This window comes from Podarcis melisellensis, assembly GCF_964234715.1.
Source record: "Podarcis melisellensis genome assembly, chromosome: 3".
Taxonomy (NCBI): domain Eukaryota; kingdom Metazoa; phylum Chordata; class Lepidosauria; order Squamata; family Lacertidae; genus Podarcis; species Podarcis melisellensis.
The window spans coordinates 100489923-100505435 of NC_138530.1; the positions used below are offsets into that span (position 1 = coordinate 100489923).

At 40.3% G+C, this 15513-nt stretch overlaps 1 protein-coding gene across 1 annotated transcript in view; it reads right to left on the reverse strand.

The window, feature by feature from the left end:
- KLHL29 (kelch like family member 29) overlaps positions 1-15513 on the reverse strand; it is a 425462-nt gene that overhangs the window by 92183 nt on the left and 317766 nt on the right. Inside the window, exon 6 of the mRNA XM_081906134.1 lies at positions 9180-9318. Coding sequence (XP_081762260.1) covers positions 9180-9318 — 139 coding nt within the window. The remainder of the gene's footprint in view (positions 1-9179; positions 9319-15513) is intronic.

The window sequence follows — 15513 nt, forward strand, 5'->3', positions numbered from 1 at the left end:
ACTTCTGGTTACAGACTCTGCTAACTTGGAAGTAGTACCTTGGGTTAAGAACTTTACCTCAGGATGAGAACAGAAATCGTGCGGCAGCGGTGTGGCGGGAGGCCCCATTAGCTAAAGTGGTACCTCAGGTTAAGAATGGACCTCCAAAATGAATTAAGTTTGTAACCAGAGGTACCACTGTATTATTAAAGAGTTCAAGGATACAATCTAGTCAGGCTAAAGCAAAAGAAGCAGGGTGCAAAGTAGGGCAGATGATGGGTCTGGCCTGGGTAGTGTGCTTGGCTTTGGGAGAGTCCCAACAATAAAGGCTATGTTCACACCTGGGCCTGAGATTTCCCACCCGTGACTTAGTGGAACCCCTGGGTCATGGTGAATCCCTGCAATACTAGGCAAGAGAAGGTTCCAGAAAAAGAGAACTCCATGAGCGCAAGGGTATGAATAGGTTGATGGAGCAAGCTGTAGAGAGAGAGAAATAAAATGCCACTAGAACACAAGGGTTGAGGAAGGTCACAGAGATATACAAAAGAGTAAGCAACATAAAAATTTACTGATAAAAACCAACAGTTTGAAGGGAAAGCACGGAGGAAGAGATAGACAGTGGATTATATAATGGGTCAAAGGGAGGTATAGAAGGCAAGTGAGCAAACTGCAAAATAAGTGTAAGGTAAGAAACGGAAAGGAGACCTGCCTTGATGTAAGCAACTGAAGAGTGCCTATAAAGGCTTTGCAATTATATTGTACATAATGAAGTGCGCTCTCCCTCTCTTTCTCTCCAAGCTATATCTGAGTCCTACAACCGCTAAAGCCATGGAGAGCAACATCTGAATTATCTTCATGTTCAAGAAAGATATACTTCTGAAGACATTTTAAGTGAATCCAGGCGACACCATCTGAACATTTTGTTTGAGTTTCTGCATCATGCTGCTTTTGCCCTCTACCCATTTAGATATAAGTGCCCCTCATTTAGATAAGTATTCCCTTTTGCCCTTGCTTATCAAGTCCCCAAAGCAGCCAGGATCAAAAAGGGCCATGAGATGTGAGTAAATATAGCTAGGTCGTGAAAATCACCTTGGCAAACCACTGTGTGACAGCCGTGTGGCTCACTGCAGTCTAGTCAGAGCAAGAAGCAAGGATTAGTCTGTCAATTCTAGGATAAGATTTGCAGCTCCATCTAAAGTGAGTGAAAGGCCTAACAGTAAAAAAAACAAAAAACCACACAATAAAACAATAAAAGCTCCTAAGGAGGATGTGTGAATTCTGCATCCATAGCTTGTAGCATTCACAAAATGGATGTCAATTTGAGAAGGGTCGTGAGGTTGGAGAACGATCCTGTCTACTTTGATTTGCCAGATTTTGCCTGCTGAACAGGTTAACGTTCTTTCCTGTGGCACTTCAAAGTAAATACCCAGCATAAATCTGACAAATTCGGTAATTGCTGCCAGGACTGTCAACCAATTAAAAAGTTATTATACTCAATTAACTGCTTTGTTTTTAACTGGCTGGATTTATAATGTAGCTAATTAAAATAAATATGACACAATCTCAGTATATTGTGCTATTGTGACACTGATATTACATGGTTTGCACTGACAGCATCCAAGATACTCCTTGTATGCCTGCCTGTATGATCAGTCAGGCTGGGGAGAAGAGAGATGGGGGAGAAAGCTTTTTTGGTGGTGGCCTCACAATTATGGAATTCATTCCTTATTTGCCAGCCTTTAATTTGGAATGCAAGTCTCACCATTTGTTTCAGATGGCCTTTGAGTAAAGATGCTGTGGTCATATAGAGGTTTAATCGGTTGGGAGGTCTGTAAAGCTTTAGCTGATTCTAAACTGGTTTTATTAGGCTGGTCCGAGTCGATTCTTTATTGTGGCTGGTTTTAATGATTTTGAAAGGGAGAGGGGATATTTTGTAATCAGTTGGTTCTTGCTTTGTATTTTGCTATTAAATAAAAGGCTTCTTTGGGAAGATAGTTGCCCTAAAAGGTGGCTTATAGCTAGTTTGAATAAATAAAAAACAACTCTCAACTTAAGAATTTTCGCTGTCTGAAGTTACAAAATGAATGTGTTGCTGATGGTGGTAATTATTTTTTTTAAAAAAAGCCTCTGTCTGAATGAAGAAATATTCAGAGGTGTCCTGATTCAGCCGTTACTTACATACATAGGAACTGTAGCATGCCCACAGAGCATCTTTCTGCCTGTTCGTTTTAATAAAAAATAAGATCCCACCAACACAATGTACTCATTATGGCACTCATGACCATGCTTTAGCTGAGATTCCTGCATTGGAAGACTTTGGACTACATGACTCTTGGGTTCCCTTCCAACTTGAAAATTCTGTGATTCTATGGCAATTAGGACTAGGCTTGTGGTTTGCAGTTACCACCAGCACTGAATACATTTATTGGCGCACATCTCTGATCAAAGTTATAATTAAAACCTTCAGTTCAAATATTCTTTCAGCCCTGTAGTCCAAGGAATACTCAGTAAAAGACAGGCCAACTTCCATTCTGTACTTTTGCTCTACGTGGAAAGAGTTAAACGCTTTTGGAACTATCAGTGCATTTTATCCAGAATCCCACAAAAATATGTTTTCCAGAAGTCTGGGAGTTGTGCGACATCAGACCTAACAGCCAGTTAAAATGTTAAGGTGGGATATGTGCCATGCTTAACAAAACAAAGCATAAGTACCCTCAAAAAAGGAAACCACCAATAAGAGCACGGGACTTTTTTTCCAGGCTAGTATTTCATTGACTTAAGTAAAAGAAAAGGCATCTTAAGTATTCTTTGCACCTCCCCTCAGCTGTAAAAGAAATAGTACACTTTGTTCTTTCCATCAAGCCCACCCCCTGGATTTTATAACGGGTTTAGCAGAAACTGTTGACAATATTCTTCTGGCTGCAGAGCACAGGTTGGATCCTAACAGAGAAGTCATGGAATCTAATTTCTCTTCTCATTTTGAACGGGGAGTGGAAGAAAGAATCACTTCACAACGCCTGTTTATCTCCTTGTGTCTGAAGGAAGCGCTTTATGAATATTCAGTCTGCCTTCTCTCTTACAGAGCTAAGGGGAGTCCTACTGGTAAGCGGCAGGATTTTGAACGCCTAGCAGATTCCATATCTAGGACAAGTCAGGCCCCTTAGAAATAATAATTAGAGAGAGCTGTTTATTATCACTTGCTTATTTGCTCCCTCCTTGACTTTATGCATTGTAAACACCGACCAAAAGAAGTCCTCTTTCCAGACAAATGCATGGTTTTCTGAGCTCCCACTCTCCTGCAGTGAATGTTCTCAGCAACTGGATGAAACCAACAATATCGACAACAATGTCAGCGGACCCTCGTCAGATATGTAAAAACAGAAGAGAAGTAAGAGCGTGACTTTGAGAATTAGGGATGAATGAGAAGTTCGTTGGGTTCACATTTTAATATGAACCTAACTAATTTGCAATTGTCGAACTTGCTAAGACCTACTGGGGAAGGTATCTCAGTTGAATCTCTTTCAGCTGAGGTCTGCTCCCTGGTTACACAGAGGGAAAGCCTTCTTAGAGACTAGAATAATAATAATAATAATAATAATAATAATAATAATAATAATAATAAATTATTTATACCCCGCTCTCCCCAGCCTTCTGGAACTTTCTCACCCCCCCCCCGAGATATGGCTGGTACCAACACTTCCTAAATTTTCAATGCCAGCTGAATATCTAACCATGCTTTTGTTGGAGTTTATTTAGTGTCATAATTGATGTTTATATTTTAGCTGTCTGGCTGTAGTTTATCAGCCTTCCTTTTTTCAATTTGTAACTATGTTTATGTATATTGGGCTTGTTGTAAATTATAACTCAAGTCTGGAATTGCATTTGCAATGCACAGTGGGAAAGGAATATTTTAAATAAATAAACACATAAAATATGTGATTTGAAATCCAGTTATATTCCAAAACTTACACTTGCCTGAATATTGGAATGCCCTTCTCCAGCCCAAGTTTTTTTTTTTTTTTTAAATGCACATATCTGGGGGACACGAACATCGAAATGTGTATATTTATGAAAACAACATACAAAACTGAATTATATTAGGGGAAATTGCTTGCAAAAATGTGTGTTCAATGCATAAATTAAGAGAAATGTGAATGAAAATGCTTAATAATTTTTGTGCAGGCTTTTTTTTTATAAAAAAAATACACACTGATGTAGAAACAGGGTGAATGGAAAATGAAATTTGACAGTCATGCCTACTGTGAGCACACTGTTTCTCTTTTAGCTTTTCCAAGCATGGAAGTTTAAAGAAGAAATGTCAAAGGCACAGCTGCCACACGGTTTCACAAATAAAATAATTAAGGAAGTAGAGTGCCCTTCTAACAAAGAACAATTTGGCCTTGGACTCATTAATTTCTAATCTCCTTGGATGTATGCCACATACATGAGCTCTATCATCTAGGCCACACGACCATCATTAAAAAGATGACCCAAATAGTAAAAGAGGTAAGGAATGCTACCTTGATTTGTGTGTGAGAGAGAGTGTGTGTGTAGCAGATTGATTCCATAATCTTGCCTTCATCCCCATCTCAAAACATACATATGCCAAGGAACCAGTTTTTGCTGGTATTTCACACCAAAGCACCACTGTCTTCAGCTATAAAAGTCTGCAAATGTTTCCATTTAGGTTAACGTTGAAATAACATACCAATACCAATACAGGCAGCAGTAAGAAAAGGTTTGGAAATAAGACATTCCATTACTATGAAATTGTAGACACTCAAGGAGCTGAGCTGGATGTGACTATTGAGTAAACCCGCCAAATGCACAAAAGAGAAAAGCACTTGAGAGGTTGAAAAGCAGCCAAAAAGGAAAAACAAAAAAACAAAACAAAACGCCACACCACAATTCGGAGCCTTATAAAGAGACTAATTTTAGGTTCAGGTTACGTTCCACAAAAGTTTGCAGACAAACTATTTCAACTCTAAGCTTCTATGAACAGTAACAAGGATGTGTGACAGGCAACCCATTTGCCTTACTGTGAATAACACAGTAGGCAAAAAGCACAGCTGATACTTAGATAAAATGTAGTCTATTTTAATCAGTCTTCATATTCTGGAGGGTACTTAAGTTGGGAGACTTGGCCAGAGTTCATGTCTAAGAGCTGTTTTACTTGACACATTCTGAGGAATTATTATTAAATTTGCCTACCATCCTTCACCTGTACATCTCAGGGCACTTCACAGCATAGAAATACAAGACAAAAACACAAAATACATAATAAAAACAAGAACAAAACAAACCAGTAACCCCCCATTATCAGTTCAGTTGAAATGTGTATGTGGTAAGCCAGCTCTGAGTTCTGCAAAGAATTAATGATGGGCTGTTGGCATACCAGTGATCATTCTCAGGGTGGTCAAATTATTCATACCAAGTGGGCCACAAGAGTATTTTGACCTAGAACCCACAGGCCACACACTGCCTTGTTGTGCAGGGTGAGGAGCAAGGTCAAAATTTGACCCCTCTTCCAGCCCTCACAGTGCGCTTTGAGAAAGAGGCACTGGGTTCTGGCAGGGTCTTGGAGTCCTTAAGCCTCTTTCTCAAAGCTGGGAAAGATCTAACTAAGGTAGGAGGACTCTAGGACCCTATCAGAGCCCTCGTGCCTCCTTTACAAAGTCCAGCACCTCCCTTACTTGGCTGTGGGAAGACAATGTGAGGGCTGCAGGAGGCATCAAATGTTGCTGAGGGCCACCAAAAAGGTCTCGAGGGCCGCATGTAGCCCTGGACTATCCTGATTCAGATCAGGAAGCTGGAACTGGGCTGGCATACAACTACCAGCCTGTACTGAAATAAGCCTGAAAATAAGTGTATATTGGCCCGAAAATGCAAATGAAATATTTCTTACACTTCCAAGCAACTAAAGTCTTGTTCTCCTGGCCCAGTCTTAAGATGTTTTTCTTGCTCAAAGTTAGTAAAGACTGACACTAGATTTCCTTAGGGCCTATCTTTTAAGTCACTGATAATCCAGAAATGCCAGATTTAGAAGGAATGAAGAATGGTTGAATTTAATTAATGGCTCTCCAGAATTATATTCAAATGCAGTACCACAAAGTGGGAGGGCGGGGAAGGAAGTGGGATGGTTAGAACAGACTCAATTGTGTTTTTCCTTAACAGAAGTGGGATGGTTATAGTTAGGCCTGAAAAGAAGTGGGGTAACATCTCACACTGCCCTCTTCCAGCATTGTATGACCAATGTCAGCAAATGGGAGTTCCTGAGCCTCTGGTGGGTGGGGGAGAAGAGAGAAAGGCTGGGGGGTGGGGGAGGCTGGGAGGGGGAGGAGAGAAAGTGAGGAGGAAGGCACTTTCAGGTGAGAAATGGGCAGTGCAACTCCAAATACCGATTTCCTCTAAACTTTTATTTATTTACTTACACACACACCAATCACTCACTCAAGCTAGCCTGAAATCCAACACACAGCCTGCGAGGACAGAAAACAATGTTGGGGGAGAAGTTGTGGAAGAAATATTAACTCACTAATTCCCTAGCCTGCCCTCCCACCCATCTACCCACAAATACATCCCTTAGCCACAAGCCAATTACTCAGGAAAATACATCTGGGAGACTGTGTTTGCTGATCTAATGCACAGTTCTGGCTTAAAAGCAACTTGTTGCAATGGTGCTGTTGTTAGTGTTTAGCCCCTTCCACACCCACCATTTGGGCTCACAACGTCTGGTGCATGTAGTTTTCCTCCCATAAGGATCCAAAAGTATAATAACTTTGCATGCTGTTTCGGAAACCCTGCAAGGTGTTGGCGACTTTCCCTTCCCAGAAGGGAAAGAATTAAGCACATTTGCCACCTCCCCCATTACTCCTCTGCTCTAAAACAACTCTCTTCTTAAAGTTGCTTTCGCTTTCAGAATGGCCTTGAGGCTCAGTCCCACGTAGTTTACCTGTAGTGTCTACTAAACCCTCCCAAAACAAAAGCGAACAACCTCCCCCTTTATTCCAGACTAATAAAATATTCAAGATTGTTATTATTGTTACAAGTGAGCAAGTTGGCTATTGAAACCTGTGGGCTCCAGCTGCTACTCTGATACACACAGGACAAATAAATACAGTCAGGGTACAGATTACTAGAATTAAAATATGCTCGTTCACAAGGTTACAGCTGGAGCAGTGGGGATTGTGGGGGTACCCACAAACCTCTGGATCCCTCTTAACCATACATTCATTTGGGAGAGGTCACATAGTTTATGGTGGCAGAGAATATACTGCACATGCAAAAAGTACCCACATTGAATCCCTGGCATCTTTTATTAAAAAAAAATTAGGAAGCCCCTTCTCCATTTCTGCAACTCTTTAGTTCTCCACTTCAACACAATAGATATGGAAATCCTACATTCCTCTTTTTGTAAATGGCTTCCTGTTTATTTGCCGTATTTATTTATTCCAAGAACATTTATTATATCTAAACCTCCTGCTAAAACATCCTGGACGGCTTACGAAAGTGAAAAACGATCAAGTCCCGAAGGAAAACAGCGATGAGAAGGTTGTTTGGAGGGTTCTCACTTGTCTGACTTAAAGTGTACCGCTTATGGCTTTATTAAAGTTGCAATCAGTCTGCAGTTCATCTCCATCTGACAACTATCCAAGATGAATATAATTACCGTCCCTGATTTTCTCCCGAAATAGACAGCATCTGACGGTTTGACTAGCAAGAAAGAGGCTTCACAGCTAAAGTTAATGAAACCGCACGGCCAGTCAATTACTGGGTTTCTATAAACGGAGACTAAGACTTGCCTTCCCTGTAGATTACGCATCTTAACTCTGTGAGACGCATATAATGTAGCCTTAACTAGTAAGCGATAATGAGCAGACAGGAGACAGAGCGGCTGAAGCCAGCTATCATTAGATTTGTGGAAGGGTGGGGTGGGGTGGGGGGAAACATGCCACCAGGCCAGCTTTTTATGAATATTTGATAAAGCAGTCAGCGCAATTATACGGCAGTTCTGTAATACCGGCACAATTAGAAAAACAAGCTTTAAAGCAAGAGGACATAACACACTGAAAAGAAGATGCCACCAAACATGCCACCCTGGAATAAAATACAGTCGCTATTGTGTTAGTTGGCAACATTTAAATGCACAATTTGAAAGCAAGCACAATGTTCTGTTCTGTAATCCCCACCCACCCCAATGTGTCCCCCCCCTTTTTTTTGCACAGTCCAGGTTCAGAGTTTGGGAAAATACTGCAAGGCAAAAATACTGCAAGGCAAAAATCAGCAGCCACATTATTTTGTTGATGATTGAGAGAAATGTGGAAATTACTCTTGTGGGTTTCCCCCAATGTTGCTACACTGACTTATTAAACAACATAAAAATAGCAATTTATTTCTACGTTAATCTATAATGTAGACATTTTTAAAAAAACAAAAGTAATGGAAAATTAAAAAAAAATCATGCAGCTTTTAGAATCAACCAGCTAAAAACAGAGGGAGAAAATTGCAAAGGTGGAAACATGATCTAAGAAAGAAAGAAAACATCTTAACTACTACCCTAAACTAAATTTCTATTTCCAGGGGTGGAGAAAAAAAGGTTTCTAGAAATTAAAATTAAAATTTCCTGTTTTCCTTTTAAAAAGGTATGAGTTGAATGCTGGCATATAAAAGCATCTCCCAATATTTCTATTTTTTTTGGCTTCCAAGAGCCAAAAAGCATTAGGTGCCCAGAATTTCATAGGGTTAAAAGCAGTGCTACTTAACTCCATCCTTGTTCGTATTAGAATTCAGCATCTTTCTATGATATGCATGTGGTTACTGCAGCCTGAAGGAAGAGATAGTAGCATATCTTTAAACTCCTAAACTAACATTTGTGTGTTTTGGGATTGGCATCATTCATGACTTGGTTTGAGGTTAAAATGCTCCATTGATAAGAACATTTCCCTCCAGCCAAAAATGTGCAACTAGTGGGATCGGGAATTCATACAGGTCAGGTTATGTGTAACAAAGGAATCTGAGCGTTTCGTTAAAAAATAAGTAAATAAAAAATACATTCAGAGTAAGTGGAAAGAATGGCTACTGGCTCTGTGACAGGAGAGTCAAATCTTCATAAACCTGAAAGAGAGGGAAGGGAAAAAAAAGCGACACAAATGCTCCCCTACAAAAGAACAGACCAGATCACAGCTGGAAGGAAGGCAAACCTTTTAATCAGGTCCTTGAAATACAAGCTGCAGGAAGCTAGAACATTTTGGTGGACTTCAAACTCTTTGCCTTCAACAATAATTTTCAGGTCTGTAAACTCTTTCGCTCTGCGTTGCTGGTTCAACTCCTTCAACATTTCTGCAGAACAGAGAAGACAGACAGTGCCAGGATTCCCATTAAGAGGTTTTTATTATTATTATTCTTTAGAAATAAATAAACAAAACAAAACAAAAAAACAAGGAAAGTAGAGAAATTGGAAACGCTTGATATTCTTTGTTGGCAAGAATGGCTCAACGTTGACAGTCAAAGAAATCACAAACATAATACATATTATATAGGCAGATATATGTATATGCTTTATGCAAGCAAAAAACAGTAGGAAATAACTCAAAACGCTACATTTCAAAGAGAGAGGGAAAACCCATTTTCCTGCATCAATAAATTGGAAACACAAATAATACATCACCACGGTTTTTAAAAAAAATATTGTAAAAGGATGCAAGAACAAGTGCTTTATTATCTCCAAACATTAATGCTTTTTAAATGTACTGGAATTAATACTGAATAAAAACATGACACTTATGATGCAGTATGAACTTGACATGTTTCAAAGGAAAAAAAATGCAAAGCTTGCAAAAATCCTTCTCTTAGGCATGCTATAGAAGTCCTTAAGCCTTACATTTAGCAAAATACAATTGCATTAAAGCAGAATAACATTTATTCTAAAACCAACCTACCATCGACAACCGGAAAGTTCTCAAAGCAGGAAGGAACACTTCCTCACACATTGAACATTTAATCAAAAACAACACCCAAAAAATTAATGCCTGCTTTTCAATACCTGCATTTGCATGTATTTTTTAAGCCTTGAGTTTTTAGAATTCGTTTATGGTAGCAATTCATTTCAACACAAATACGCAACCACCTCTTAAGAGTCTTTATTTCTTGCAATAACTCACTTACCGTGCATAACCTCTCCAGGCTCTTACCTCCTTTATACTGGGAGAGCAAATCAGCAATGTGCCTTGTTTGTGATCGTGAACATGATAAGCAACACCTTTCCTAAACTAACGTACCAGACTGGCTAGTAAAGTGGACAGAACACGGTTTTGGTAAAAGTGTGTTTCAAATGACTTATTCTGTTGATTTGGTATTTTGTCTACCATTCTTCATTTGCAATAGGCCAAGAGCTTTGTTTTCCTCAGGAACAACCACCTGTATAGTTCCATTCTCACAACCATCTTTCAAACCTTTTAATTGTTATTATTCTCCTTAGTTGCAGTAAGTTTTCACTGCTCTACCAGGTATAAAAGGTGGCCTTACACCTGGAGTAGGGAACTTCTGGTCCTTGAGATGATGCTGGATTCCCAACTCCCATCAGCCCCAAATAGCATGGTCAATGGTGAGGGAAGCTGAGAGTTAGAGTTCAGCAAGGGGTAATGTGTACCCCTGGAAATCCCCGAGTGTGCTTCTAATAGACAAGTTATGGTAACCTGTTGCTTTATGAAACTGATTATTTTGCAAGTGGCCACCCCCCATTGGGGCAGGAATACAGCTAAAATGTGAATCACAAAGATGTAGCTCAAAGCTAGAACATAAATTGTTACATGGTACAAATGGTTACATGTAACACAGATCCCCAACATGCACACTAACACAATGTAACAGCACATAGTGGGAATCAAAGCTTAGTCAACAGAAATTGGTGAGAATCAAACCTGAATCGGCATAAATTGCTAGTGCTTATTGTGCACACGTATTAAACATAAAATGAGGTAATGATGTACATGATTGGTGAAAACTGAGATGCTTTGTTTGAAACTTTATAAATAACACTGACTGGACCACTGGGCGGGGTTGCGGTTTTGCAGAACTATCTGACTGTAGCCTATCGCTTTGCAATAAACGTTGGACTTCTGACTCCTCACGTTTCTGAGTTTTATTGTTGGTGTAAACTCAGAAGATAAGACATTGGCCACAAGCTCCCCATCCCTGACTTACGTCTGTCACGTAAATGTAAACAGACCCAGAAAACCAGGCCAAAAAACGCATGCTTTGTATGTAATCATGCCACTATCAAAACCATACTCTGCCAAACATTTACAGGGGGAAAAGTAGCAATTAAAAGCTACAACAACAAAAGCTTGCAAACTTAACATATATTGAAACAAAATTTAAAAATTCCTTCCAGTAGCACCTTAGAGACCAACTAAGTTTGTTATTGGTATGAGCTTTTGTGTGCATTGCTACTGGAAGGAATTTTTTTTATTTTGTTTCGACTACGGCAGACCAACACGGCTACCTACCTGTAACTTAACATATATTGATACCATTCAAGTGATATCCCAAACCAAGCCCAACCTAAACAACAACATTTTTTTCCAAGGCAAAACAGCTAAGTGTCAACTTGCATGTTTATGTCAATGTAACGGAATCACAATGGTCTCTGAAAGGCTAATTATTCTGCACTGAAATGGGTCAGTGTTCTCTGGAGAGCAAGCAGATCATTAGAGATGGTACGGAAATAACAGCAGGCCTGTGTCAGATCTATATCAGAGGAAAATAAACCACGGTGTCCTTTGGGTGCTATACAAGCAGCTATTTTTAAAGTATCCATTTGAGTTAAAATGCCGTAACGTGTCTCAAATACACATAAACTTAAAAGAAGGTGAGAGAGGGTCAGATGTTGGGAAGTTTTGAAAGCCCGGAGTAAATCAGAATTTAGAAGATTAAACTTTGCTTCAACAAGTTCAATTTAAAGATTTAACTGGTCCTCACTATAAAGCATTATCACACATACAATTGTCCCACTGAGCAGTGGACATCGCTTACTGCTGAGAAGTGGAATTAGCTGGCAGACGGAGAAAATAAGGTTTTGCAAAACCAACAGGTGAAGGTGGAATAGTTAAAAATACACATGTTGCTGCAAGAAGATGCACTATATATAACCTAAAAGTGTATTAATTTAAAGCAGAAACCAGAGCCTAGATAAATTAACATACCATTTTTATTCCTGCCCACCACCAATTTGGCCAAACTTGTAAACAGACCCTAGATGGGTTGCCTGCAAGGCCTCCAAGAAAGTAAGCAGCTTTTGCAATCTGGAAAATAGGTGAATCCTTCTATCATCCCTTTCATGTGTACCAGATCAGGTGCCGATTAATACATGTGTTACAACAGGGCACACCGTTAATGATTCTTCCTTCCTGTTCCTGGTACTTGTCACATCTGAAACAGAGCTTGTGTCCACACACTCATACATGCTTGTGGTGAGATATGCAAGCAACTTCATATTGCTGTAGATTGTAGGGTGAGGAAAAGGGAGTAGCAATTCTTCAGATGTCATAACACAAAAAGTGTGAGCCACTTCCATACCTTGCCTTACTCAGTGCCCACTTCCTATTTCCCATGAAGCAGTGCGGGAAAGGAAGAGCGGCGATTGGGTAAGCAGCAGGGTGGGAGGGGCCAGGGGGCACCACAGAGCTAGGAATAGTAAAAGAGGACTTAATATGGAGTTAATTTTCTATGGTGTCGGTGAGGAACAATAGAGATCTCTTAATTTGGGACTTTCCACAATAAAGACAGAATTTGGCGTTACTGAAGCGTGACAACAATTGTCTTGACACATTAGTGACAACTGGAGGGTATGATCCATAATGTATGAATCCACTTTAGTAGGGGTGCCACACATCCGGAAGTTCCCGGAAACCTCCGGAATACTATAGTCGGCAGCAGTGTCTGGTTAGAAATTGGGAAAATCCGGTTGTATGGTAGCCCATGTCAGCAGTGCCTTAAATAATTTTTTTTTGCTGGTTTTCCATAAAAATAGTCCCAAAGCAGCATATTTTTTGCGATTTTGCCAACAACTTTGGCAAAACAACAACAACAACAACAAAATGGCAACTCTAACTTTAGGCACAACTGACATTATTAGAATTCTCTATCATTTCCAACCCAATAAATGTTTATCCAATCTTAGGACCATTGCACGTTGCAATGTCTTAGGGTGGTTTTACTCAGATCCACTGAAATCAACAGTCCTAGACGGTTTATTACGGTAATTTCAAAGGGTGTATTATTGAGTAAAACTTAATATAGCCCTTATTTTTTTATTTTATTTTTACAAGCACGAAGCAGGGCGATTCCTATTGAAGATGCAGTCTACAGTGAGAGAGAAGCTTACCTATTTACTGCTTGGGCTTGATTATGTTGGAAACACCATCCTGCAGCTAGGAGCCTTAGAAAATAAATTACCACTAGTGTCAGAGGAAACTTGTCTCCAAACAATTCTAGCCCTTTGTGGGAAGAATGGGAGATAGCATTGGAAAGTGAAGAGGTTAGCCTCCTCTCACCATGAAATTGGTTTACAATAAGAATTAACTTTCGCTGTGCCTATTGTTTAATTAACCTCAAACCAAGACATAGCTACATGCTACGCATTAAATGTAACATGTATTCTGACCCTTAATAAGCAATTAAGAGAAGCCTGCTAGCTTCCTTAGGAGTCAGCTCTGCTAAAACTTTAAACTTATTTCCCCCTCTGTCTGTGCCCCTACTGAACAGTTGTTCCCAGCCTTCATGACAGTGTCTTATAAAGTACTTTAAGGCTGTTGCCTGCTCTGCTTTTTCTCTAAGCTAAGAAACCCTATTCTTTCCTTACCTCATGTGTCATACATCCATCTAATCTCTTCAGCAGAAGTCAATTCCATTTATAACTGCCTTAAGAGCGGTGACCAAAATTAGGTACACTACTCCCAACAGAGAACTGAAATACAGAGGAAACTTCAGGCCTTAAATCACCCTGAAGCTTTTGAAAATGCAAACGTATTAATACTTACAGGATTTGCCAACCACCACACAGCAATTCAACTAACAGATTCAAGAACAAAGCCAGAAAACCCAATGGCTAACTTTCTGACAATACAACAGCTAGTATTCTTCCCCAAGGAGAAATTAAGACACCAAAATGAAAAACACAAAACAAATGATTCTTTAAGGTATTCACACAGCCCCTTATTTCTGCATTTGAATAGCAGGCTAAAGAACGGGAATTAACTAGGCTCTATAAACTATGACCACTTTTGGCGAACTACGCATTTCATAGCATACAAACTATTCCTAGACAAGTGTTTGCTACCTGTGTGAGCTGGCTGGTCCACTGTGTCTATAGGGTGGTGAAGGCTGATGTAGATTATTTCCTTTCCAGATGTTAAGGATTCTTCTGATGTTTTCTGGATGTGCTATGTTCACTGCTTGGATACTCTGTGTATTCTGATGTCAAGACTGTGCCCCTCCAGAGAGACCATCCTTTGGATGCAGCCATGTAATATCTGAGATAGTATGTCCACATATTCAAGTGCCACTTTATGGTCGCATGGACTTTGGCCCATGCTTCAGCTACTTTATCTACACAAATCAATGGAGGTATCTTAATTCATGGACACAGTGGAACATACATTTCATCCTTCAGAACCAGTGTGAAGTTTTGGTTCAAGTGTCAAGCTAGGACCTGGGTGACCAGGGTTCAAATCCCCACTGAGCCATGAAGTTCACTGGGTAACCAGTTAAAGGTAAAGGGACCCCGGACCATTAGGTTCAGTCGTGGACAACTCTGGGGTTGTGGCGCTCATCTCGCTTTATTTGCCGAGGGAGCCGGCGTACAGCTTCCGGGTCATGTAGCCAGCATGACTAAGCCGCTTCTGGCGAACCAGAGCAGCGCACAGAAACGCCGTTTACCTTCCCGCCAGAACGCTACCTATTTATCTACTTGCACTTTGATGTGCTTTTGAACTGCTAGGTTGGCAGGCCCTGGGACCAAGCAACAGGAGCTCACACCGTTGCGGGGATTCGAACTGCCGACCTTCTGATCTGCAAATCTGTGCTTTAACCCACAGCGCCACCCGCATCCCAGTTGCTGCCTCTCAATCTAACTTACCTCACAGGGTGGCTGTGGGAATTAAATGAGATGGGGGAGCACCGTGAACATCGCCTTGAGCTCTCTGGAGAAAATGTCCTCCGAAAGAGACATTGAGTTGAAATCGATAGCCAACGTGGTGCTCTCCATATGTTGTTGGGCCAGAACCATCAACTAGAACCATCATCCCTGACTGCTGGCCATGTTGGCTGAGATTGATGAGAGTTGTAATCCAATGACATATAGACTGCACTACATATCCCTGCCTTAAACCATACCCTGAAAATTGCAAGTAGACAACCACAACAACGAAAGGCTCTGCTTGCCATTTTGTACCAGCTGTAACCTCCAGACAATCCTCAAGTGTAGTCCTATGTCTAATGTACCCCACCAAGCAAAAGCAAATGTGTTATTTGCTC